The sequence below is a fragment of the Cynara cardunculus genome, assembly GCF_001531365.2.
Source record: "Cynara cardunculus var. scolymus isolate 2C chromosome LG 7, CcrdV1, whole genome shotgun sequence".
In the NCBI taxonomy this organism is placed as follows: Eukaryota; Viridiplantae; Streptophyta; class Magnoliopsida; order Asterales; family Asteraceae; genus Cynara; species Cynara cardunculus.
The window spans coordinates 6,909,140-6,935,040 of record NC_037534.1 but is presented as its reverse complement, the minus strand read 5'-3'; the positions used below and the strand labels follow the sequence as shown (position 1 = coordinate 6,935,040).

At 34.2% G+C, this 25,901-nt stretch overlaps 2 protein-coding genes across 2 annotated transcripts; one reads left to right on the top strand and one right to left on the bottom strand.

Annotated features, from left to right (window-relative positions):
• Window positions 1–326: 326 nt before the first annotated feature.
• LOC112515741 lies at window positions 327–5,018 on the top strand. The gene is made up of 5 exons (XM_025122657.1): window positions 327–744; window positions 2,001–2,079; window positions 2,433–3,278; window positions 3,718–3,969; window positions 4,653–5,018. Exons 1-5 carry the CDS (start codon window positions 327–329, stop codon window positions 4,804–4,806), a joined length of 1,749 nt encoding a protein of 582 aa, XP_024978425.1. The 3' UTR covers window positions 4,807–5,018.
• Window positions 5,019–15,335: 10,317 nt separating this feature from the next.
• LOC112515103 lies at window positions 15,336–24,758 on the bottom strand. Its single transcript, XM_025121757.1, has 7 exons — window positions 24,255–24,758; window positions 22,728–22,870; window positions 22,244–22,515; window positions 20,712–20,866; window positions 17,729–17,991; window positions 17,047–17,109; window positions 15,336–15,761 (listed from the first exon to the last, which is right to left on the bottom strand). The coding sequence occupies exons 1-7, from the start codon at window positions 24,529–24,531 to the stop codon at window positions 15,516–15,518; spliced, it is 1,419 nt and encodes a 472-aa protein (XP_024977525.1). The 5' UTR covers window positions 24,532–24,758; the 3' UTR covers window positions 15,336–15,515.
• Window positions 24,759–25,901: the final 1,143 nt, after the last annotated feature.

Sequence of the window (25,901 nt, the reverse complement as noted above, 5' to 3'; positions counted from 1 at the left end):
TCTTTATCTGAACAAAGTTGCCCAACTGATCTCTATTCGTGTAAGCAAATGATTTGAACCCTTGATCACCTTTACTCTCAAACCCATCTATGAATCACGCTTGATACGAGAATTGATCCAATATATCTTGTTCTAATATGCATTCAAGGGTGGAGATCGCTTATTAACCTTCACACGTTAACTCACCTTTTCACAGGAACCCATACCTAAATACCACTTGAAAGGGGTCAAAGTGTTATGAAGCGAGTATACAAGGGGGTAAAGTGAAAATTCACCATCATCTATATCATCATTACATTCAAGTCTGATACAGTGAGGGTTTTACAATGACCGCTTCTGAACTTCCCGCCACTAAAAACCCTAGAAAATGGAGGTTCACATGGGAATCCAATTCTCACGTCCCGATTATCCGATTATACCTCTTTAATCCCAACATCAAACCCTCCTCTCAATGCACCCATCTGAAAGTCGATGCTTTATGCGATAAATCTTTAATCAAAGTCACCTGGCTCCAAACAAATGAAGCAGGGTCGGCGGCGATGGAGTCTCTATGGGTTCCGATTCCTAGGGTCCTCATTGACGTTGATTCTCCGATTAATTTACGAGCACTGGATGATCATATTGAACTTAAATTTGTTCTGATTCTTCCAGTTGATCATCCGATTGTATCGTATTTTGCTTTCGAAGCTAGTGAGGAGAAAGCATTGGAAGAGGATGAATTTCAGCCTCTTCAACTGGATTCTGGTAATGGAAATGTGTTGTTTCTGTTTTGGTGGTTGAGCTAAATTATACACCTAATTTTTACGGGGTGTAGTTATGAACCTATACTGTCGATACACCATCGTTTGCAAAGAAAACGAAATTGTTAAATTATGGGCTTTGTAACTACAGCTGATACAGTATGAAATTGTTAACGTACCAATGCACTCAAATCATCAAATGCTTGAATAATCGTCAATGTGCTTACTTCTACCATGGAAACTGGATTGTTTGTAAGTTTAATTGTAGAGGAGTTATCACATATAGCCTTCACACACTTACTTTGAGTACCTTCAAAGTTCAACCTGCTTAAGTATCTGCTGCATCCAAATACATTGACACGTGCTAGAAGGCAGTCACTCTTCCTCAGTGGTTGAAAGTCACCACTGGCTGCTTCTTTATGACCAAGCTGCTGCTCCTCCACTTAGACTGTATACATAGCCGAAAGTGCTTTTTCAATCATTAAAGACTCAAAGTCCCTTGTATTAGTTGATGTCTGTATTGGCTCCATATCATCTTCATACCCTCTTTGATGTCATAGTTCTCTTGGCTGCCATCATACGAGGGTATATACCCAATATTTCATATAATTTTAATAACATAAACCCAACATCATCTCAAAAGTTGCAGCAGAGAGTAAAGTTTAACAACTGCTGAGATCAATATGGAAGTTGTAAACTGTAAGCTCTCAGTAAGCAAAACATTCTAGTAATTGATTCAGTTCCAAAACAAAAATTTGACATTTATCTCTACTTCCGGAGCTCGGGTCTCATAGCTTGCTTAGAACTACAGACAGAGAGCAGCATCAGATTCTGTAGTCGGCATTTACCTAATGTCTGACCTCTGCACTTATATGTCATAAGGCTTATAACAGTGTTTTAGAGACATCTGTACATGTGTATGTGGTTCTCCAAAGAAAAAAGGGTCAAATCCATCAATATCAGGATTCATTCATCAGCAGGAAACTTATCTTCAAACAAGAATTGGTACCGTAAACTCTCTAATGGTGTGGAAGGACTTAGAACAATGTATCATCTTCTTGTGCTCGTACTTGTCATATTCTTTTGTTTATTTATTTCAGTGTTCCTAAATTATCCATTTCTAAAAGAAAATCAGATGACCTTCGTGGTTGATCTTTTCTTCTGCTTATTGTATATCATTCTCAGTATCTTTTCTTCCAGCATTTATCATGTGTTTCTCTTGTATTTCTGTCTCATCCTTTTTCACTTTGTTGGATTCAGATCTTAAGAAGTTGGCTTCTTGTGGGGAGGTGCACTTTTATTGCAGAGGTTGCTCTACCAAGTTAACTGGAGCTGTTCGGTAGGGTGTTTTCTCAATTAAGGCCATAGCTTTTAGATTCGTTTGTTCGGTCATACAATCATCCAAGTATCCGATTTTTATTTCTCCTAAATCTAGCAGTTCATGACCTAACTTTTTTATACCTTAGTATTTTGATATTTATCAACATCCTTTCACCAAATATACAATGATGGGTGCATAAAAGTGGTAGTTGTTAACCTGCTGAACTTGCAGTTTTGTTAGGTTCAATATGGAAGTATAAGTAAACCAAGTTTTCATGTCATGGTTATAAGGATTTGTATGGTTTTTTGCACCTAAGTTGTAATACGATGACGATATCTAATTATTGATCTGATTGTGATTCATATATGCAGATTTTTCAAGGAAATGCCATCTGTTAATTGGCGTGAGGCAGCTGACAACTGGTTTGGAACTTGTTGCTGTTCTTTTGGAGGTGTAAGCGAGAAGCTGGTAGCAAAATATGCCGACTCATATGCTTGTTCATCGGGTGTGTGCTTATTGGATGCTACTTCTGTTGTTATCTGCAAGGATGACTTTGTAGGATATAAATTTCCTGATTCGGTTGAAGGCCAAGAGCATAAGTCTGTGAAGTTTTCTGGAAATAATAGTTTAACAAAAGCTGTCCCTGGTAATGGAGGTACAGATGTCTTGAATGTGGATCATGATAGTCAAAATGAAGGGATCCATAATTTTGATATAAAACCGAATTGTAGCTACCCTGAGGACGGTGATTTAACTGCCAGATTAGGTGCTGAAGGTTCTGAAGAATTACTTGATGGTAATAATTCGCATGTTATGTTTCAAAAGTTGCGGTTGATTGAAGATCTTGAAAGAACTTTTGGATCTTCTTCTGATGCCAGAAATAACACCAAGGACCATGATATTGACTGCTGCCATCTTCATACAAATGAGGAGCAGACATCTAGTACAAGTGAGTTCCAGTCAAACAATGCTTGTCTTCTTAATGGTCTTCTTGGGAATAGCTTTATGGTCACATCTCCTTATCTTTCAAAAGATATTAAGTGGAGTGAAGTTTCATGTCCGCATTGTTCATGCCTGCTTGGAGCATATCCGCATGATAATGTGGATGTGCCATTAAACGGTTTCAACACAGCTGCTCCACTGAATGACGGAGTTCACATGTTCAAATGTTTTATATCTACTTGTTTGCCAGTTGGAGGTTCAACCGACTTGTTTAGGTAAGTGTACGTAGTATGCTTTTATGTTGTTAGTTTTGCATCAATATATTTCGTTAATAGTATATCATGAGAAGCTATGCTTTTGGGTTTCACCCTGTACTAGATTAGCTGTATAATTGGCATGTACATTTTTCCCATGCTTTACCTTTTGGACCAGTCATGCCATATAGATTCAGATCATATATACAAGGATGGTGCCTGATTGGTTTGAGCTTGGGCTCCAAAGGTCAAAGCACCTGGAGGTCCCAGGTTCAAATCCAAGGAGAAATAAAAATCCCCTTGTGGCCACGGAGGTTCAAATGCGGTGACTCTGGGCTACTTGCAAAGCAGGTGGTCGTCTTGGGATTAGTCGGCTCGCATAGCGGGTTGGATATCCAGGTTAATAAAAAAATATATCATCATAATTTATATATAAGAATTTGCTGCATTAATCTGGCAGGAAATACACGTTAGAGAAGATGTTCACTAGCCAATTGTTGGAAAGTGCAAACGATGAACTCTCGTTCCGAACTGTGGTTAGAAATCTGCAGACCAGATCTCCGATGTTGCAAATTGTTCTGTTAAATCCAAATTCATGGTGCTCTTTTGGGGACTGTATGGATGTGACGGTACCCATTCCGAAGGTCAATATGTATCCCATGATTAAAGTGCTATTTTCCGACTGCAGCAACAGCAACGAGTCTCAGTTGAGGTCTGTTCCCAAATATGCTCTTAAATATGCTTTTTTTTTCTTTCTTGACCCTGCTCGACTAGCTTCGCTCTGTCTTGCATGTTCCACTAACCGCAGAATGCTAGTTTCTTCATCTGGCTATGGAATTTCTTTCTCTAGTATTTGTTTCTTCACACTTCGTGCTCTAATGGAGATGTTACATAATAATTTTACCCCTTCATTTCATTTGCATCTTCACATTGTGATAATCTAATTTATCTCTTCATCCTGTTTGCTTCTTCAAACTGTGAAAATATACATTTAAAAGAGCGCAAAATACATTTTTGTAATAGTGCTCAAGGGGATTAGAAAATTAAGAACCATTTTTGTAATAATTTTACCAGGGTATTTTAATTATTTCAGTTCTACTTTATCCTGGGTCACTAGCATTACTAGCAATCTTCTTTGTTTCTTTCTTTGGTTCACTTCTTAGTTGAGCTATAGAAAAAAAACAAGGAGCCATACCTGCCTTCCTGGTTAGTTATTTCCAATATAACATTAAGTACTAATCAATGGGCACATCTCCGTTATTGGGCATTTAGTTTCTACAAATTCTTTTAACCCTGTATCTTTTATTACCAACACACACGTATTTCCATTTTTTACTTCCTTCCGTAAGCACTATTACTTGCTGCTGTTAACGAGAGAATTTGATTCTTATGCAGGAAGCTAGATCAATGGGTTACTAAGAATCAAGTCGGCGACGTTTACATGTTGACGTCAAAAGCGTTAACAGAATCATTGGAGCTAGCTAACAGTATGCTCCCGCCTTCACATGCATATCTTCAGGGTTTGTCTTTGTCTTTCTTGCGGAGGTAATGAACAATAACGTTCAAATTGTAGGACGTGAGAGCTATAATTTTGTCGAAGGTAAATTTAGTATTCGGATTATTATTGTTAAGTTACCCCATGGTAGTCCTAGGCGATTGGGTTTTGAACATGGATTGCCGGAGGGATGTCTGTTGTGAGCATGTAATGATACGCTAACTTGGGAATGTCAAAGTTAGCAGTGTTATTGTATTCATTAGAAATTATCTTTCTAGTAATGGTTACGTAAAATAGATGTTAAAATTATGCACATTGTTTTGTTATAAGCAGCATAATCAAAAGATTTAATGGTCAATATGCTTTATGGTACTGCGTCGAGGGATGTATATATCCAAAGATGCTTCTTGCATATGTGTTAGGATCTGATGCATTCTGAAGAGTTCAAGAAACATGGATGTTACGCCTATGATATATCATGCATCCAAGGACAAGTTAATTACTTCTAATGGACCTTTCATAATAGTATATTACTTATACGTGTTTCGCTATTTTGATATTGGACTATCAATTCAGAAAAATATTAAGTAGCACCATGGATGCTTCGATGAGTTTTGAGATGCGACTTCGTGAAAGAACTGAGATTCCTTTTGGGTTGTACCTATGATCCACAGTTTTCTATTTATGTAGCAGTCACCAAATGACAGAAAACTTGCAAGTGTGGGTTGCAATTGTTGTCACATCTTTCAACAAATGCATCTATAATTCCCTTCAAAAATGTTGTAGGTCACAATGAATATATCCTTTTTCCCTCCCTGCCACAGAAAAAGTCAAAAGTTACAAAGCTGTTGGGGTAACGGGTGGCAGTTACCTACTATCGTTGTAACTTATGGTTTGATCTTTGAAAAAACTGAAACCCCACTTAATTGGATGATCATGAAACTTGCGTTTATGGCAGAAAAGGGACTTTGCCTGTATAATTGCAAAGGTGAAAGTTTGACAATATCTTCTGTGGATTTTGTGCCTCCTTAGCTTTTTATAAAGTTTCACAAGTCAATGCCTTAACTAAAGATAAGATGGATCTATGCTCTCCCTTTTTGTATGTATATGTGGCGTCTTAATATCCACTTGGAGCCGTATCTAAGGTCCCAAATCGATCAGTATCAATCATCTTATGACCACACTTATTTGTTGCACCTCAGTATTAGTAAAATGACATATGGTAATTACATGCTTAAGATTGGTTACAATCTGCAACTTCATTACTTCAGGAATATTCCTTAGACTTTATAAGAGAAAACAAAACCTTGAATTTATGTTTTTCTGGGGTATCTTGGTTTTCTTGATCATAAAAATCTATCAGTTTGTTTAAATCTGTGTTAATCATGACTGACACTCTTCGTATTAGTTATGTTTCTTCTGATGGAAGTTCTAGATATTAGTACTTTTCAGAAGAACTAAAATGGTTGTCATCTTGATTTTAGTGCATATTCTGTCATTGGATCAAATTTATAAGCTCCAGTTCCATAAAACAAAAACTGCATCAAGTTGTATGACAAGAATTTACAGCAACTGCAGAGGACCAGCTTTACATTGCTGTTAGAGCTGTATTCACTGTGTTGACCTGTTGATGAAGGGCATATTAAGTTGCTTATTCCCAATAAGACTGGAATCAGGTTCTCATTCTCTTCTGGTAAGATTGACTGAACCTCATTATCTGTTTTAGGAATGCATTACTCAATTAATATGATCATGAATAAAGGGTTCTGCTTTTGGTAGGCTTATGTAAATAGAGTCCACCTGATCGGTGTTTAGGGTTGGGTTCCGGTGAGAAGGGTAAGATGGGATTTCCACCCTTTGATCAATCCTAATTGAAGACAACCACTAGATCTACACTAGTGAGATACATTGGATCAATTCTCTTCTAAATGCAATTCATGGGTTATTTTGGGATTAAAAGTGATCAAGGGTTCAAATCCCTTCTTATACTTCTCCCATTAACTTCTATTCTCACAATCCTTCGTCTCGGTGTTTATTGCAGCAAGCAGGACCAATCTATTGGCCCTTTGGTTAAATGACCTGGCATGTTTTTTTAAATTGATGATCTTCTGACAGGTTTTAGAATGTCACTGCTAAGCATACACAAGAATGACTAGATACCTGTTGGAATTTAAAAAACATCCGCCAGGAGGCCATTTAACTAATTAACCCACCAATTCCATGGAGGCACCCAGGCAAAGCCCAAAGGTCACCCGAGTAAGGCCGTCTTTGCCAAATATTCGGAAAGCCAATAGTAAGTCTCGATTACATTCACTTTTAAAAGTTCAGTTGAAATTCGTTCTACATCTCCTAGCCCTACAAAATCTCCGCTGGTCGGAATATATTCTCTAATTTCATGCGCCGGTTCTCATCAAAAACTCGTGTTTTGACCTTTCCACACGCAAGTCTGAGAGGCTCAAACGATGCCCACTCGAATAGAGAAAAGTGCTTGGATTTTATTAGATTCGTTTGGTTCCATACTGATCAGGTGGCTATAAATATGACCTTAACACACCATAGGAAATTGCCATCTCAAGCCCTCAAATACAAATTAAGTAGTTGAATACACGGTAGCAGGTCCTGGACCCTATTTTGTGTGGGATTCACCGTGTTCGTGTGATGGACCCTACTCCATGTGGTATTCATTGGGTTTGTTTGGTGCACCCTACTCTGTGTGTGATTCACTGGGTTTGTTTGGTGCACCCTACTCTGTGATGCACTGGGTTTTGTTTGGTGGATCCTACTCTCTATGAGATTTACCAAGTTCATTCGGTAGACCCTACTTTATGGGATTCATTGGGTTCGTTTGGTTTCAATGCATGGTAGCAGGACAAGAGAGGTCTTGCATGAAGAAAAGAGTCTTGTTTGGTAGCCAAGGATGACTTGCCTCCTCCTTCTTTTCTAAGGGTTTGGTCTTTTAGATCGATCGATTATTTGAGACCCTTGATTGGTCGGTTATCAGGCGGGTTCCTTGGCTAACCAGACAATCTCTTCTCTTTCATGTCAACCCTTCTCTTGTTTCATCCAACGGTTCTGAATCATTCCTACATATGCAACAGATCAATTAAATTTGTCGAGAATGGCGCTACTATCTCCTCCTACATGCATCAAAGGTGAGTATTTTGTGTTAAACTAATTTACTTCTTATATCATATTAGCATGATTACTTCCTGTGTATCGGTCTATTTTGTGACTCTCGGGCAAGGCGGGAGGGGATTAATACTCTTTCTTTCTTCTAGGAATTATATAATGCGATTGAATATTATGGTTTTACTGATCGAGTACATTATGGCCTCGTATTTGATTACAGTTAGATGGTACAAGTTCTTGAAAACCTATTGTGTATGTACGGTGAACTCGTGCCTATACATTTCCATAATTCGTCTCATTAGTGTTTTCGGTTCATCTCGATAAAAGTTAAAAGTGGTAGGTTATGGTTTTACACAAACAAACACACACACACACCCCAAGTCAATGGATGAGTTCTTGATTGGTGTCGATCGATTGCAGTGAGTTGTCGATCAATCGTAATGTGTTCTTGATTGGTCTCGATGTGTTCCTGATGCTTCTTGATAAAAGATGAAATATAGTCTATGGTTCGACACATAAACAAATAACAAAACAATTGATAGGTTCTTGATGAAAAATGAAGGTGGTAGGTTATGGTTTAACACATATAACACATACCAAGTCAATGATTGAATTTTCGACCATTATCGATCGGTTTTGATTGGTCTCGATAGGTTCCCGCTTGGTCTAGATTGGTTCTCAGTTGGTCTTAGTGGGTGTTGGTTTACGGTGATGAAGAATGTGGTGCCTTACGACGTTGAAGAAAGTGTTGAAGAAGGTGATGTCGAGTTACGGATTTAAGTTGTCGAGCTCTTGTACTCACTTGAACGTGCATAAATATTCATAATGAATATAAAACATATATACCATTTCACGTAAAAACGATTAAAACGAGAAACAAAAAACTATATCGAGCTAGATGTCATATCGAACAACATGAAATTTTTTTTTTTTTTAATGTAATTTGTTTAGTTAAAATATTAATTTTTAAGATGATTTATTTTAAATTTTTAATAAAACAAAAAAAAAATAATTAAAAAAGAAAATGAAAAATGAAGAAAAAGGTAGGAGTGGAATGAAATTAAATGAATTTTTTATCCTAATCACATTAACTAATAATTTTAATTAAAAAATTATATTTGTATGACTTGTTTGATCAAATAAAATGAAAGGCCGAGATCAGTTTTTACGTTTATATTAAAATATCCCGAGTCCCGACAATGCCATTACGTGTGTAACGGCTTTCAACTGCCACGTGCATGTGCTCATCAACTATTTAAAGCCGACTTTTCATCTGTTCTTATCCACTTAAGAAAACATCACCTCCATCTTAATTACTTGTATTATTCGTTGAATTTTTTTCTTAAAACATGGAAGGCGGCAACACGAACGAGTATGCGAATCTTATCCGCCAAACCCACGACTGTGCCAACCCAGGAGTCGTCGGCGACACGGAGGATGGGCGTGAGGGTTTGAGCACCAACGTGGGTTATGCCACCGGCGGCGCAGGTTGCCATTATGATTTTGGCAACACCACCGGTGCTGCTGCTGCTGGCCTGAATCAAAGTGGTGCCACCGCTCTGGGTGGCGATGGCAGTGCCACAAAGAGCGGTGGTCATGAACAGAGGCAGCCGGTTGTTGACACCCCGGTTGTTGACACCGGAGTTGTTGATGGTTTCAGTTCTGTAGTTACCAAAGACACAGTGAATAAGTAATTCGTACTCTCTTATGTTTTCTGTCATAGGGATGTAAACAACTCGAGGTTTTAACGAGGTATTAGAGCTCGTTTATCTCGAGTTCGAGCTTAATAATTCTCGAGTTCAAGTCGATCTTGAACACAAAATAGAACACATTTAAATTAACTAGTTGGGTTTTATAAGTTAATGTTCGACTTGGCTCGTTTGATAGCTCAATTAAATTTTTTATGTCAAGTCATTCGAGCATATATACTTTTTCGAATCGACACATGCTCATATCTATATAAATAATACAATAAAAATATAAAAATTATAATTTTTTTTCTTTTTTATTAACCTGGATATCCAACTCGATATGCGAGTCGATCAATTCTAATATAACCACTTGTTTTATAGATAGTTCGGAGTGATCGTATTTGGACCTCCGTGGTCAAAAAGAAATTTTTATTTTTCATTGGATTTGAAACTGGGACCTCTTGGTACTTTGACCTTTGGAATCAAGCTCAAATCAATCAGACACCATCCTTGTGGTTATTTGCAACATGTTATTACCGATTAAGATATATATATATATATATATATAAGGGTACTCGCACAATGCAGCGAAATACATCTCGATTTTAATGTTTTATTTTATTTTTTAGGGTTAAATGCATAAAATAACAACTTATTTTTATAAATTTTTTTATTATAGCATTCTATTTTGTTTTTCTTTATTACAGTAATGTACTTTCAAATTATTTTTTATTAAGGCATTGTACTTTAAAAAATCTACCCATAATAGCAATGGGTAACCTGTTACCTTTTAAACCGGTTAATCCTTTGATTTTTTTTGCTTGTGTGGCTTTAATGAGACGATGATGTGAATGACACATCATTTTGATGATTTAATTAAAATTAAAATAAAAATCTATTTCAAATTATTATTAGTAATTTTCATTTTTCATTGCTATAATCTAAAAAAACATTATTTATTTTTTATTTTTTTCTTATTAAGTTGCATGCAAATTAAATATTCTTAGAGATATTTATTAAATAAACATTAAACATTATTTTCGAGATATATTTTGCTTGTAAAAAATATAACTTTTCCTATTTTATGTTCTTCAAATAAATACATATCTTTTAAAGTTTTTTTTAAATATTAACGAAATAAATTGTTATCTACAAAAAAATATAATTAATTTAATATATTTAAACGTCAAGTAAAAAGTTTTTGAACAAATACTAGTTGTGTACCCGCGCAATGCGGCGGGAGCCATGAATTTTAACGATTTTGAAGTTCCACTGGTTTTATAAGATAAGATTTAATGATGATATATGTTACAGTTGGTCTTTACATATTAATACAATTTGAATAAATAAGAGTTATGGTTTCAATTACAAACTATCGATGGAAAAATTGTATGACAGTTTAAAATCCAATATATTTAAAATCCAACATATTTAAACGACTCCACAAATGTGTTCGACTTACACCAAGATCAAAGAACCAAGAAACTTGAGTTTTAAGATACACTCAAAACCAATAAAGAAAACTACAAATTTGACAGATCATAAGGCATGAAAAGACAAAAAAAGATGTGTTTTAGAATGAAATTTCAACTGCTTACCATCTTTCTTGTCCAGAAACTCAAATTAAGGTTGAATTAATACATGTATATATATATATATTTCAAAAAACCCAAGAACATATTAATTCAGAACATATTATATATTGCAATTTGGACAGACTAATCCCAAAATATATAGTATATATATAAATAAATAACTATAAAAGTATAAATCGTAATATTAAAAATATTTTTTCACAGTATATATAATATATAATAATATAATTAAGTAAAAAATTATTCAATATTGGACTCATTTCGAAGGTATTAGTGAGACGATTATAATGGTGTAACTTGTTAAAATAAAAATGTATTTTTTAAACATGTTTTAATTGATATACGATTATGTATGTTAACTCGATAAAGGTTTAAAATGAAATATTTAAAAGTAAATGACGTAAAGTAAATTAATTAACTAATTATAGGGGTATAAAGTATAAATTTAAAATTATAATTTAAAAAATCTGGTTTGAGAGGATGAGTTTATGTGAGGAGAGGAGGGAGTGAAAAAGTGAAAAAGTAAAAAAATGAAGTAAGAGTAGTATAAAGGGTATCTTGGTCATTTAAAATTTTAAGATTTTTGTTAAATTTGCTTAATAAAATAGTATAGATAATATATTCTTTAAAAGATAATATTTTTTGGTAAAATTATTTTTCTTTTTTTAAAAAACACATATTTTTTGAAAAATATTAGCGAGATAAGTTGTCTTCTACTAGTTTTATTGATATTGGTATATTAATGAATAATTTATAATTTTTTTAAATTATTTAATACATTTATTAAATAACATGTAAAATATCTAAATATTAAAATTAAAATACAGTGTTTAATAAGAACTAGTAGATGCTATAATAAAAATAATTTTGAAAGTACATGATGTAGTAAGAAAGTTACATCACTATAATACATGTGGACAGCCTACATGGACAATGAGGTGGCATGGAAACCTAGTATAATGGCTAAATTTAAATCAAAAGGTTACTCAATGCTATAATGAGAAAATTTTCAAAACACAATGTTCTAATAAAAAATAGTTTGAAAGTACATTGCTGTAATAAGAAAAACTRAAAGTACAATGCTATAATAAAGAAATTTATGAAAGTAGATTGCTATTTTGTGCATTTTGCCCTATTTTTTATTTCTGTCGATTTTATAATACGATTTTATGTGTTTTTAAGAAAACAATAATGATTTTATTTTTGAATAAAATATAAATTTGAAAATATCAAAAAAGTTTGAAAAAAAAATAATCAATGTTAATATCAAATCAACTATTTTAAAGTTCTATTTTTTATGTAATTTTTTTGATTTATTTTTTTATTATAATTTAATTTAATTTTAATGACGAAATAATTTATTTTTGGTTTAATAAAATAATATTTTATAAAGATAATAATTAAGTATTCTGTTAGAACTCAATGATTATTCTAATTATATTTTAGATTTTTTATATTTAAAATAAGATGTTTATCTTGTATTTGATAATGTTTATCTGCAGTTAGTTACACGAATTCAAATATGGAGCTTTAATAAGTTATGCCTACGTACAATCTACTTGTAATCTTGAGTTTTAAGTAACATGCATTAATAAACAGTACTTTATACATAAAAAGTGGTTTTTAAGAGTTTTTGTCAAATGTTTTATAATATAGTATATATATCATATTACTGAAACATGTTATGCAAATTTTGTAACACATATATATACATGTATAATACAATAACCATTCTATTCAGACATTCACTTAAACATGTAATTACCTATTTGTTGTTCAATTTATATCACTAAACAAACATGTAATTAATCAAAACCAAAACAATGAACCATCCATGAAAACAAAATTAGGAGGCAACGTTTGTAGGATCCCAACAATTTTGATATATTAATAATCAACTGATTTTTATTAAAACTTCCGTTAATCGATCAGCTTTCGACTTAGTATATTCCCCCGCTAGGATAACCATACCACAACGGTGGTGTCGATGGAGGATACATCAACCTTCGTTGGTCGTAAAACGGTGGTGGTAACGGTGGATTGTTGGTCGACGATGATGGAAAGATGATTGGTCTTTCATAGTGAGTCGTACACAATATATCTCGACAGATTCTTTTATCGACTTCCTTCTTCATATAAGCTTCAGCTGTATGTGTCGTAAAAATTTTCATGTCGGGTTTATTTTCTTTTCCGCACTTGCAACATGACTTGTGTTTCTTCTCCTTGTGAACATATGTTTTTACGGATTTTCTAATTCTTCTGAAACATCCTCGACAACACTTTACAATCACTTTAAACGTATACATCTGCAGATCGATTGACAACATCCAACATACATCAAACGTAACAAAGAAAATGCATGATTTTGTGTTTTGTAACTCAAAAGGGTAATCCAACTGGGAAAGGGGTTTGCCAGTTCAAGTCTGTGCGGGTTTATCTGACTGTTAACTTCAAGATCATGATTATATAAAAATAAAAATATATATATGCGTAAATCTTATACCCCCGCTTCAAAAATATGATTACGGGTTTTGAAAATTAAGAACGAATAGTTGGATTGTTTCCTAGGAAATAAAAATATGGTGGAATACCTTTTGATTTGTCGTAGACTCCACCATTGACGCTGGGCTTGTCGTCTTTAATTCTTGTAGTTGAACTGACGTAGAGAAATTATATATATATATATATATATATATATATATATATACATTTATATAAAAAATGTAGAGAATATTTTGAAATCTTTTATTTTAGTTCTAGATTTTACATTTAGATTTAAACATATTTTTATATATTTATAGTTTTTAATTTGTTTTATTCGGAACGAAATATCTTTTATTTAAAGACATATAATAGTTTATTTATGCTTATTTTTATATATTATATTTTAGGAGTATATTACATAATATATAAAAATATGTTAGAATATCTTTTGATCAGTTACAAGCTACGCAATTAACATCTAACTGGTCGTCTTTAAATCTTGTAGTCGAATGTTACATAGAGAGATTAAATATATCTGTGTTTATGTATATAGAGTCAGGTTTAGATGAAACTTAAAAAAAATGAAAACTGAGGAATACACTGATAACCGTTCATCTGGACGATATGCACGTGTGCATACTAGTAATTTATAACATACAGACGTGCATAAAAATCAAAAAACAACTTCAATTAATTGTATACACATGTACATATCGTCTAAATAAACGGCTATAATGATGTTTCACAGTTTTTCACTTTTAAAAGGTTTTCTTCTTGACACGACTCTCTTTCTAAAGAAGGTAGAATATATTTAAAATCTTTTAATTTAATTCTTATAGTTGAATGATAATGTAAAGAAATTAAATGTATATTAATATATTTATTTATGTTTTAGTTTTTACATTCAAATTTAAATATATTTAACAATATCGAAAAGAATATTTTCGTATCTTTATGTTTTTTAATTTATTTTCTTTGGATTTATTTGTAAAGCATTCAAAATATATGTTATTAATATAATAGTTTATTAGTGTATCTCTCTATGTTTATCCTTTTTTTTTTTATTAACCTGGATATCCAACCCGCTATGCGAGCCGACTAATCCCAGGACGACCACCTGCTTTGCAGATAGCCCGGAGTCATCGCATTTGAACCTCCGTGGCTACAAGAGGATTTTTATTTCTTTTTGGATTTGAACCTGGAACCTCCTGATACTTTTGACCTTTATAGTCAAGCGGGATTAGGAAACAGTTTGAAGTTACTGATGGTCTAATATACCTCAAAATCTATATGGAAGCTTATCAAAAACCCGATTATCATGCCATTAACAAATCGTTGAATATAAGAAATATCGGGTGAATATTAATAACATTTATAATTAAAAATATGGAGCTGATTAATAATAAAAGAAAATTAATTAAAAAGTACAAAACTATCCCTAATCAATAACTAAAGACATGTTATGAAACTAGGAATGAATTTGGCATTTGAAAAACACAGGATTGCCACAAGGAAATATAGTGCAGCTACAAATGATTATGATTAAAAGCAGAAAGCAAAATATAGGATTGCATTCAAATTTCTTATTCCAAAACAGGAAAAAGATGCACATTTTTTTTATTACATTTTAAAAAAAAACTACATGCCTAAATGTCGAAGATGTCACATCTGATGTACCAAAATAACGGTATCAAAATTACAAGTTGCATTTTCATTCAATTTATCATCAACAAAACCAAAAAATAATCAACTATTAAAACGTTTGCATGGCTAACTAACATGAAAGTGGTGAAAAATAGACAACAAACAATTTGCCTATTTATACTGTTCTTGAATATACAAATTACGAAATCCATTCCTTTTATCATTGGTGGCCTTTTTGCAATATCTCCTTTAGAACAGCAGCAATTCTATCCGCCATATGTCGTTCTAGAAACATTTGTTTCACCCTCTCGTACCCCCTCTTTCCCATCGTTAGCCTCTTCTCCACGTGTGTCGCAAGTTTCACCATGTTTCTCGCGAGCGGACCCACCCCTTCTTTTCCTGCTGGATGCAGAAACCCTGTCGACTCGTTCACCACTATTTCTGCAGTTCCTCCTGCTGATGTTCCCTGCCAATTTAAACCCTTGAATTACTTCCCACAAGCAAAACCAGCGTTGTTTCATATTGAGAAACAAAAAGTACACATAAAAAAGTTTCATGTTGTGGAATAAATATATGTGAAACAATGCCTTAAATCCTAGTCTTAGATGAAAAAAATTCATGTGAAACGATAAATTGAGATTGATTCTTACGGGTTTGTAACCTTTTTTTGGTTTTCACATGATCATCCCCCTATATAGAGGCATATATAGACTCAAATTCAAGGGGAAACCAAAGAAATGGAAAAACTGAACAACACATTAATAACTACTATTCATTTGTACCGTATGCATATGTGCATACTGGCAAATTACTTTTATGCACATATGCACACTATACAAATCAATGGTTATTAGAGTGTTGCTCAGTTTTCTATTTTTTTGTGGGTTTCCCCTAAACCTGCCTATATATATATATATATATATATATATATATATATATAGGGGTGGGTTCAAATAAAAACTATTCAATTTGTAAAAACCGTGAAAACCTCATTCAACCAATCATAAGTTTTCATTTCATTCATTTTTTTGTAATTATGAGAGGTTGATTAACCATTTTTATTGTGGAGGGTGTTAATCATGGATATTATCATCTTCGTTATTTTAATTTTAGAGAAATACATGAAACAGTTTTATTAAAATTTCATTAAGTAGTATATGAAACAATTTCATAACCACATATGAAACAAATTCATCAAAAAAAGTATTATATGAAACAATTTCACAAGATTAACAATTTCATGAAAATTTTTCATAAAATTAACGACGGATGAGAGTAGTTTTTACGGTTTTTACAAATTGGAGTGGTTTTCATTTGATTGCTCCTCTATGTATATATATATATATATATATATATATATATATATATATATATATGGGCGGAGGATTGTTTGAGAAGGGAAGCTATGGTGAGAAGCGTAAGAAGAGATTTGAACTTTTCATCACTTTTAATCTCATGCGTACCCATGAATTGCGCTTTAGATGGGAATTGATCTGGTGTATCTTGGTGCACCTCACTAGTGTTGACATTCAATTAGGATTGATGCAAGGGTGGAGATCTCGTTTTACGCTTATCATAACTTCCCTTCTCACCGAAACTCAACCGATATATGTGTGTGTGTGTGTATGCATACATATACATATAATTATATATAAGGGAAAGGGGCGTTAAGGAACTATGTTCCATGAATGTAAATGTAGATTGGCATCATTAATAGAGCTTAAAAGTTCCATAGAAATACAAATGCTTACCAATACAGGAAGCTGGAAGGCCATAGCTTCAATTGATATCCTTCCAAAGCATTCTCCTCTCCCCTACACACACATTTGATTGAACATAAAACAAAAACAATCTAAACTTCTACTAGAGTCCAATTTGATTCTAGACATCCAAACTCTATAATTTACTTCCAAGTGGGACCTACTAGTTGTATTTGGTTTTGGTTTTTATATCCAAACCTAGTATGTCTCAATTTCAAACTAATAGATTTTCCAATCTATTACTATTACGCAGTTACCCATTTTTCTCAAATTCTTGTCAACTTTCAAGTTAACAAGTACTCCCTCTGTCCCACATTATATGTCCACAATGAAACGACATTGTCTTAGAAATATGAAATTACACACTTTTTAATTAACTAAATGACATTCGTACCCTTAGTAATAGAGGGTGTAATGAATTTCTACATCTTAAATTATAACTATAGAATAGGAAAGTAGGCACTTTTGAAACCAGATGCCTATTTCAGGAGAAACTAAAATAGAAATGTGGACACTTGGTTTGGAAAGGAAGGAATAACACATTTCAAACTCAAAGTCAACTGTTGACTTCATTTTGTAGCAATACCAAAACCAATATATCACAAACGGTATGAATTTTATAGTAATCTTTTAGAAAGAAGTGATCTAGAGTGAGTGGTTCACATCTACATACCTGAGAATTCTGGACTAAAACATCAATTGCTGCTAGATATGGGGCTACGGTAAGAGTTTTATTTACAAAATGAACTCGATGTTGGATTTTCTTCTGTGCTACAAAATCCCGAAGTTCTGTTTCAAATTTCGTCTGCACACTCATATCACTCCCCACGATCACTGCATGTATTGACGGCACTTGCAGCTTCTTTTCTTGGATCAATTCTAAGCTCTCATAAAACGAGCGTAGAAATAAGTCTTGACCTTTTCCCCGTGAAACACCTGCACAACATTATTATTTATCACAAGAAATTATCTTTTATCAACAAAATATACTCCTTCAGTCCCAATATAAGTGTCCACATTTCTATTTTAGTTTGCTCCCAAATAAGTACACTTTCCAATTCTATCCTTAATTATGAGATGAAAAATTCACTACCCCCTCTATTATAAAGGGTAAAACTGTCATTTAATAATAAACAAGAATAATAATTACACACTTCTAAAACTGTGTGCCTTTTTAATTATGGACATTTATTTCACGAAGGAGGGAGTAATTGCTGAGAAGTCTGTCATATACAACTAGCTGAAGGAAAAACCTAAGCAAATTCAATGTAGGACTAACTTTGCTTACCAAATGTTTGACTGTCTGCGAATCGACAACAAGTGTTTGACATACTTGCCAATATTTTGGCAAGCTAAACAAAATAAAAATAACAAATATCGGTAACAGCCACCACAATTAGGGGTTTATGCCACTTCACACTATATATCTAATGAGCTAACTGACAAACTAGTCATGCTTGGTAAAAACTAGCTGATAAGCTAGATGACAAAACCACAACTCCACAAGGGGGTTAGCATGGTGGATACAGACAAGTGGATGATAAAATCAACCTGGGTTCGAATCCTGCCATCTACAAATGCGCTTGTGGCCACCGGAGATTTACGTCATGGTTGTGGGTACCGTAAACTTGCCATGGGATTAGTCTGGGTGAAGCTGTTATACCCCGAGTTAAATAGTCAAATAGTCAATAGTGGTGTTTGGTCAAAGGGTCTAGATTGATAGGCTGTTGTAGGAAAGTACAAGTGGGCAATGCATGGGTAGTAAGTCGGTGGTATTAAGTATAAATAAGGGGGATTCATTTTGATTTGTGTGTTCAGTTTAGGCGATAGCCTTGGGAGAGTACTGGCCTCTAGAAACCAGCAATTCTATACCATTCTAGGTATCTTCTATTAAACCATTTGATTTCTTTAATCCTATTTTTCCTAGTGTGTATCAGAAGCCTACAGTCATGACTTGCCATGGGATTAGAGACTAACAATGGGAAAGAGGGGGTACGAGAGGGTCAAACAAATGTTTCAAGAACGACATATGGCAGAAAGAATTGCTGCTGTTCTAAAGGAGGTATTGCAAAAGGCCAGCCATAATCCGTAGTGTAGCATGGCATGTAAAGATGTGGATGTTTTTGCCGAATTGTAGCAGTTTAACTTTAAAAAAATAGCAAAATGAAGGGATTTTGTATATTGAAAAACAGTATAAACAGCCAAATGTCTATCTTTCACCACTTTTATGTTGGTTAGCCATGTAAACGTTTTTATAGTTGATTATTTTAATTCATATCATCATTTTTCTTCTTTTAGTGATCGTGAAAAAATACAAGTAGATGTTATATTATGATTACATTTTAAATATAATGTGATATACTAAGGGGGTGTTTGGGATTGCTTATTTAAAACAACTTATGCTTTTTTGTAAAAGTGCTTATTAACTTATGTGGTATCAAACTGGAGTTAAATAAAACAGGGTTAAAATTGTAAACTGGTAATAAACAGTTTTTCATAAGTCAGGAAGGATTAACTTATCAAAAACAGCTTATTACCGGTTTGACACCGGTATAAACAGTTTTTTTTCTTATCCAAACACTAGAAAACAGCTTATCACCGGTGTCAAACTGAAATAAGTTAAAAAACAGCTTTTATAAGCAATCCCAAACACCCCCTAATATATGAATATCTGATGGAATACCTTTTGATCAGTTGCAAGCTCCGCCATCAACACCTGACTGGCCGTCTTCAATTCTTGTAGTCGAATGATACATATAGAAATTATATATATATATATATATATATATATATTAAAGAATGTAAAGAATATTTTAAAATCTTTTATTTTAATTTTTACATTTAAATTTAAATATATTAAGAATGCGGATAAAATATATTTTCTTATCTTTATCATTTCCAATTTCTTTTCTCTGGATTTATTCGGAAAGTATTACGACATATCTTAAATTTTAAAATACAATAAAAGATATTCCGCAATACTTACCAAAGAAAAGAAATGAGAAACGATAAAGATATGAAAATATATTTTTTCCATATTCTAATATATTTAAATTTAAATGTAAAATCTAAAATAAAAGATTTTAAAATGTATTCTACATTCTTTATACATATTTATTTCTCTTTGTTCATTGGACTACAAAAATTGAAGACGACCAATGGGGTATCAATGGCGGAGCTTGCAACCGGTCAAAAAGTATGTCACCATATTTTTCATATGCCATATATTGTACGTATATCACATTACATAAAAAATGTAAGCACAATGTAACATCTACTCATTTTTTTCACGATCGTTAGAAGAAGAAAAAGAATGATGTGAAATAGTGTGGGCGAAACCTATAGTCATGACTTGCCATGGGATTTGTCTAGGCTTCAGGATCACCCATTTCCGAAAAGCTAGATGACAATGTAAGTGACCTAGAAGGGCATGTTGAAAAGTAATTGAAAAAAACCCCTGTAACTGTTGAAACGCTACTTGAAGTATCATTTCAAAAAGCTATCTTATGAGTTATGGTTAACCAAATGGTGCTTCTTCAATAACCTAGCTTATGGTTGCAAACATGGCCTTGAAATGATGTACGTATGAGAACAAACTAGCAGGCAGCAGAGTAAAGGGAAACAAGTAAATAATCACATTAAAGCGGAAGTGTTACTATTGATTGCAGCAAATAGTATGTCGTCATTCCGCACTCCAAGGGACTCCCTAACATGCTCCCTCAAGACCCTTTTGGCCACATTATCTTCAGCAACATCCATAAGTTCTTTGCTGTTACCAAGGTGAACGACATAGGTCTTTGGCATCTTAATTCTGCAAATTCAAAGATATGCAAATGTCAATACTCTTGGTGCTCAAATATTGTTTAAGGAAGGGAAATATTAAACTTTAAAGCTTTCCCCTACTCCTAGAAGTAGAGAGGCTGGTTCCGTGAACCCCCCCCCCCCAAAAAAAGCGGGGGGGAAGGGGGGGGGGGGATTGTGACGGTTTTTAGAAAAGTTTGAGAGAAGCTAAGAGTTTGTATAATTTTTTTAAATGCTTTGAGAGAAGCTAAGAGTTTGAAAATTTTGAAGATTCTAAGATGATGCATTCCTAAACTACCGGGCAAAGGGCCCTCTCTATAGCTATTATAGGACAGTCACCACTAAGTACTAACCTATGTGTCAGTTCTCTATCCATACCCCTTTCTAATAGTTACTAGTCCTTACCAATAAACTGCCACCCTTATATGGTGTCTCCGGGACCTCTATCATGTCCAGTCTCCGCTACTCATCCGACGTCCTCCTCAATCCGCCTCTCCTCATCACCTTGACCATTACGCTCTCCACCTCCCTCACCAGTGTAATCATTTGCCTTCTTTGAACGTGCCTAAAAACAACGCAGTCTACCATCTCTCAGTTGATCCGTGATAAGTGCAACTCCTAACTCTGATCGAAAGACCTCATTTGGTATCCTCTCCAGTCTCCAGTCTGACCACAGATCTACCATAACATCATCATTTTTGCAACTTTCAACTCCCACCATGAGCCTTTCTCATCACCCAACACTCAGACCCATGCATCATAGCTCGTTTTGATGGCCACCTTATAGAAAATGCACTTCAGTCTTAATGGGACTTTCTTGTCACACAACACTCTCTCGGCAACCCTCCACTTCATTATTAGTGTATCCCCGAAAACAATCATGTGATGATTGTAAATTTGGACATTGACATTGAGTCATAAAATATAATAATAAAAGGCACTGTCCAGATCATTATGTTTTTCTTATGTTGTGTGTTAAGTGTAAACATGATGATAACCGTATTATATTGTATTAATAAACATCTCTAAACAAAACTAGAGAGCCTTGTAAAAGGTTATTCTGTTTGAGATACTCGAGCTTGAGATCTAGCATACAGAAAACCCCACGCCTATTTGATATCAAGAATGCTGTGTATATCGAATGTCCCAAGAATATCCGTTTCATTCCCCATGTCAAGTGGTATATTTTTCACACTTTTGTAGCTAAGAACATCAACTAGAGTACCAAAGGGAAATTGGCCTAGCGGTATGTGGGAAACCTCACCAAAGGTGAAGAGGGTGTGTGAGTATTTGCCTACATACTATATATACTTTAACAACATTGATTAGAGTACCAACAGATAGACTCTTGAGTTGTGTGAAAGAAAGAAAGAAAGAAGAAACGTACTTTAAGCGCTCTTGAGTCCTGTTCTCCCAATATTCAGCTGTTACATGGGAATCAATCATAGACCCAGCAACAAAAGGCAAGTGCTTAACATAATCCAATTTGAAGTAATGGCCTCGCATTTCATGAATCCACCATAACACCTTTGGCAGAACCCGCGGAACATCTTTGTTCAGCACAGCATCCAGCCATTTTCCAGCAACAGCAGTGTTTAATACTACCAAATCAGCTTTTAGGGCCGTATCTATAGCTTCTTGACCCTTAGCAGAGAAGACCTAAAAGATACTTGAGAAAATTAGGTGGCGAGCGAGAAAAGTAAGGTGGCATGTTAAATTCCGAAGAGCCAGTTGAGAACCAATAGTAGCATCATAAAACAACTAAACTAATATAGATGTGAAAAACAACAACTAGATTCAAGTTAGTTAATTTAAGAAAATATTGACAAATCGTATCACAAATTTCATAACCACTTGAAAACAACATCCACCTGCACTCCACGGTCCAACATCTTGTTCTCCAAATTGTATATCACCTCATCCGTTCCGGATGGTTTTTGGTTTGTTATCCAACAAACTTCTGCACCAACACCACGTAATAAAAATGCTAGTTCCATCAAAAGCAATGGACCACCTGGAAAATTAAAATGAAGGGAGGTAACTATAAAAAATGCCTTAGCAGGAATCACAAATTGAAGAAGAAATGAAACAAAAATCGATCTCGGCAAGTATTTTCTGCTTTTTACATTTATCTTTGTTTCAGTTCCTCTTAGAAAGAAAAGAAAGAAGCTTTTTTGCAACAAATTCTTTTTCACAATGCGTAGTACTAGTGGCAGACTCTGAAACTAATGGCCTGTCTATCCTCACCAACTTGCGGAGATCTTTTTTGTCCACAAGCATTTACTTCTATTTGAAAGCCAATAGATCATTCAGAATAATTTCACATATCTCGTCATGATGGAAGAGCATTTTGGAGGTTTCACAAGTAGTCTGACAGATTCATTTACATGCACATGGTGTTACCCTAGATCAACACATGGAACCAATATTTTTCAAGTGGCGGAGGGATATGTAAATTAACATCTTTTTTCAAAAGAAAATAAAAACATAACTTATACAACTTCAAGCAATTGAAAATGAAAATATAGGAGGACCTTGTAGGAGAACTTTATCTTCCCAAGTATGAGAAAAAAGGCAAGATGTAGAAGAGAGCATGCATAGTTGCATTTCTCCCAATCTAAGGTGTTGTTTGGTTATGAAATTCGAAGGAATTGGAATGATTAATTCCTTTGACCAAATCCCATTCCTTTGTTTGGTGAGACTTACTCTAGGTTTGAAAGGTACAAAACTCCAAATCTATAGCCTGGTAGTGAAGCCTCTACAATCACCTTTAGATGCAAATGTTAGCTCCTTGCAATTGAATAAATATTAATAACGCACACAAGTTGGATGATGTATAGAACCAACCCCCTTTTTACATTTTAATTTCAGAGCAAGAGATAACAGGTGGAAATTTTCTATGACGGCCCCATCAAGATCTCAACTTATTTGCAAACCAGCTTTGAATCAATAACTCACTAGCTCAATAACTATCAGAAATCGCTATTGCATCAATAGCACCTATTCCTGTTATATAATGCAAAAACCTGATATTGATGGTCCTGATTCGGCATTGAATCGACTCAACGAGTTGTATGATTTAATAACTATAATGAGCAAGTTGATCTTGAAATGCCATAGGTTGACTCTAGACGGTATAGAGCGCCATACCCTAAACCCTAAATCCTCCACTCTTGGAACAAAGATCTACATTATGATTCTTATGAGAAATCTAGTGCTTTTTTATCGAAACAATCCCATATCCTAGTCGATTGGTGCATTTTATACTCAAATTGGATATGGATCTTATCAGAAATTTAATAGCAGTATTATCATATTCGTTATACTTGTTATAATGTAGGTAGTATTTCAAGTAAATAACAGCAGAAATTAAACAGAAAGTGTGAGAACTTAATTACCAGAAAGAGATAGTTCATGGGAGACAAGAAGAACACGTTTGGACTTCATGAAACTGAGGGGGCTGGTTACTCCGATCAGAGGCGGCGCCGTCTCCTTCGGCTTTTCCGTCGATTGGAGCCCAGGGGCATCAAAATGTTGACGATCACAAGAAGAATCATGCGCGGCCCTAATAATAAACGCAACGGCGGTGGAGATAGACAGCATAGCTAAGAGTAGTAACAGCCACCGCTTCTTGTGGAAGCAGAGTGTCGATAATCCCGTCGACTGCTTCGCCATCGTTAAGAGTCTGTCACTAACACAAATCTATGCATTGATCTAGGGTTTCTTCAAATCTGGTCCTGCGAATCTCATCTGGATTGCTACTTGTAATTGTAGAGAGACTGAGCTTAAAAATCCAAATCTACCTCCAACAAGATCGAAAATGAAATGGAAATGCGTTCTATTACTGATATATGGAAATCTGAGTTTGCTTCAACAGAGATTGGAGGTTTGATTTGGTAGCAACAGTGGAAGTGTGAGTGTCAATTTTCTCAACGAAACAATGTTCTTGATAATTAAATTGGCGGTCGGACCGGTTTCATACATTCTAATAATTGATAGATCGGTTTTTATAACAAGTTCTTTTTATAAAGATTTAGGTTTTGTATACTAAACGCTTACCAAGTCACTTTATTTTATCGGATGAATATAACAAGAACTAAGAATCTTACACGGTAAAAGTAAAGACAAGAATAAAAATTTATATATAAAATTGACATGCTTTTTTTAAACATCCAACATGTTTAAAAAATTATTTTAAATTAATTTAAATAAAAAAGTAATATAATATTTATTACTGTTTATGGAAACCTATATTCGACCTAAAACTTTTTTACATTATAAGTAATAATTATAATTGCTTAAACAAAAAATAAAAAACCTCAATTGAAGAGATGAAAAACTTATGATTTAGGGCCGTTTACCAAACACTTATAGGGTAAAAGCTTACCAGTAATATTTATTACTATCACTTACTTACCAGATAAAATTTTAGTCAACAAAAACGCATCATATGCAACAGTTTACCCGGTAAGCGTTAACCATCATAAGAGTCATCGTCTTCACTTACCGGGTAAGACTCTTGGTCCCTGCCTTACTCTTACCGGATAAGATTCTTGATCCTTACTATATTCATCCGGTAAGTTAATGTGACTTGGTAAGCGTTTACCCGAATAAGCGTTTGAGAAACGGCCCCTTAGGGCTACGATCGATGGCGGCTAGATGCTAAATGAGAATGCTCGAAACCACCAAGGAGTCGATTGTGAGACACATGGAGGCGGAGGGTGAGTTGTGGAAGTGGTGGTGAGGATGAAAAGAACGGAGGAAGCGTCGGACTTTGAACAAGAACAGAGAAAGGGCGATGCGGAAAAGGGTCACGGGGAGGGCTAGTTAATAGAGTTTTGGTTTATATTGGATGTGGGTCCCACTAGGCGAAGGATTTTGTGAGAAGAAAAATTATGGTGAGAAACGTAATAAGATATCTAAACCCTTGATCACTTTTAATCTCATGCCTAATAGTGTTTACTTTCCCATGAATCGATCTGTATTCATTTAGCAAATATATATACAAAGTAATGGGCTATACCCAGTAACAAATACAATGATAA

Excerpts from the sequence above, each read along its gene's own strand:
- LOC112515103 (XM_025121757.1), bottom strand. The coding sequence starts at position 24,531 with ATGGCGAAGCAGTCGACGGGATTATCGACACTCTGCTTCCACAAGAAG. Across the intron at positions 22,871-24,254 it reads CCATGAACTATCTCTTTCTG|GTGGTCCATTGCTTTTGATG; the intron begins GTAATTAAGTTC and ends TTAATTTTCCAG. Across the intron at positions 22,516-22,727 it reads TGTTGGACCGTGGAGTGCAG|GTCTTCTCTGCTAAGGGTCA; the intron begins GTGGATGTTGTT and ends AGTATCTTTTAG.
- LOC112515741 (XM_025122657.1), top strand. The coding sequence starts at position 327 with ATGACCGCTTCTGAACTTCCCGCCACTAAAAACCCTAGAAAATGGAGG. Across the intron at positions 745-2,000 it reads GCCTCTTCAACTGGATTCTG|ATCTTAAGAAGTTGGCTTCT; the intron begins GTAATGGAAATG and ends TGTTGGATTCAG. Across the intron at positions 3,970-4,652 it reads AGCAACGAGTCTCAGTTGAG|GAAGCTAGATCAATGGGTTA; the intron begins GTCTGTTCCCAA and ends ATTCTTATGCAG.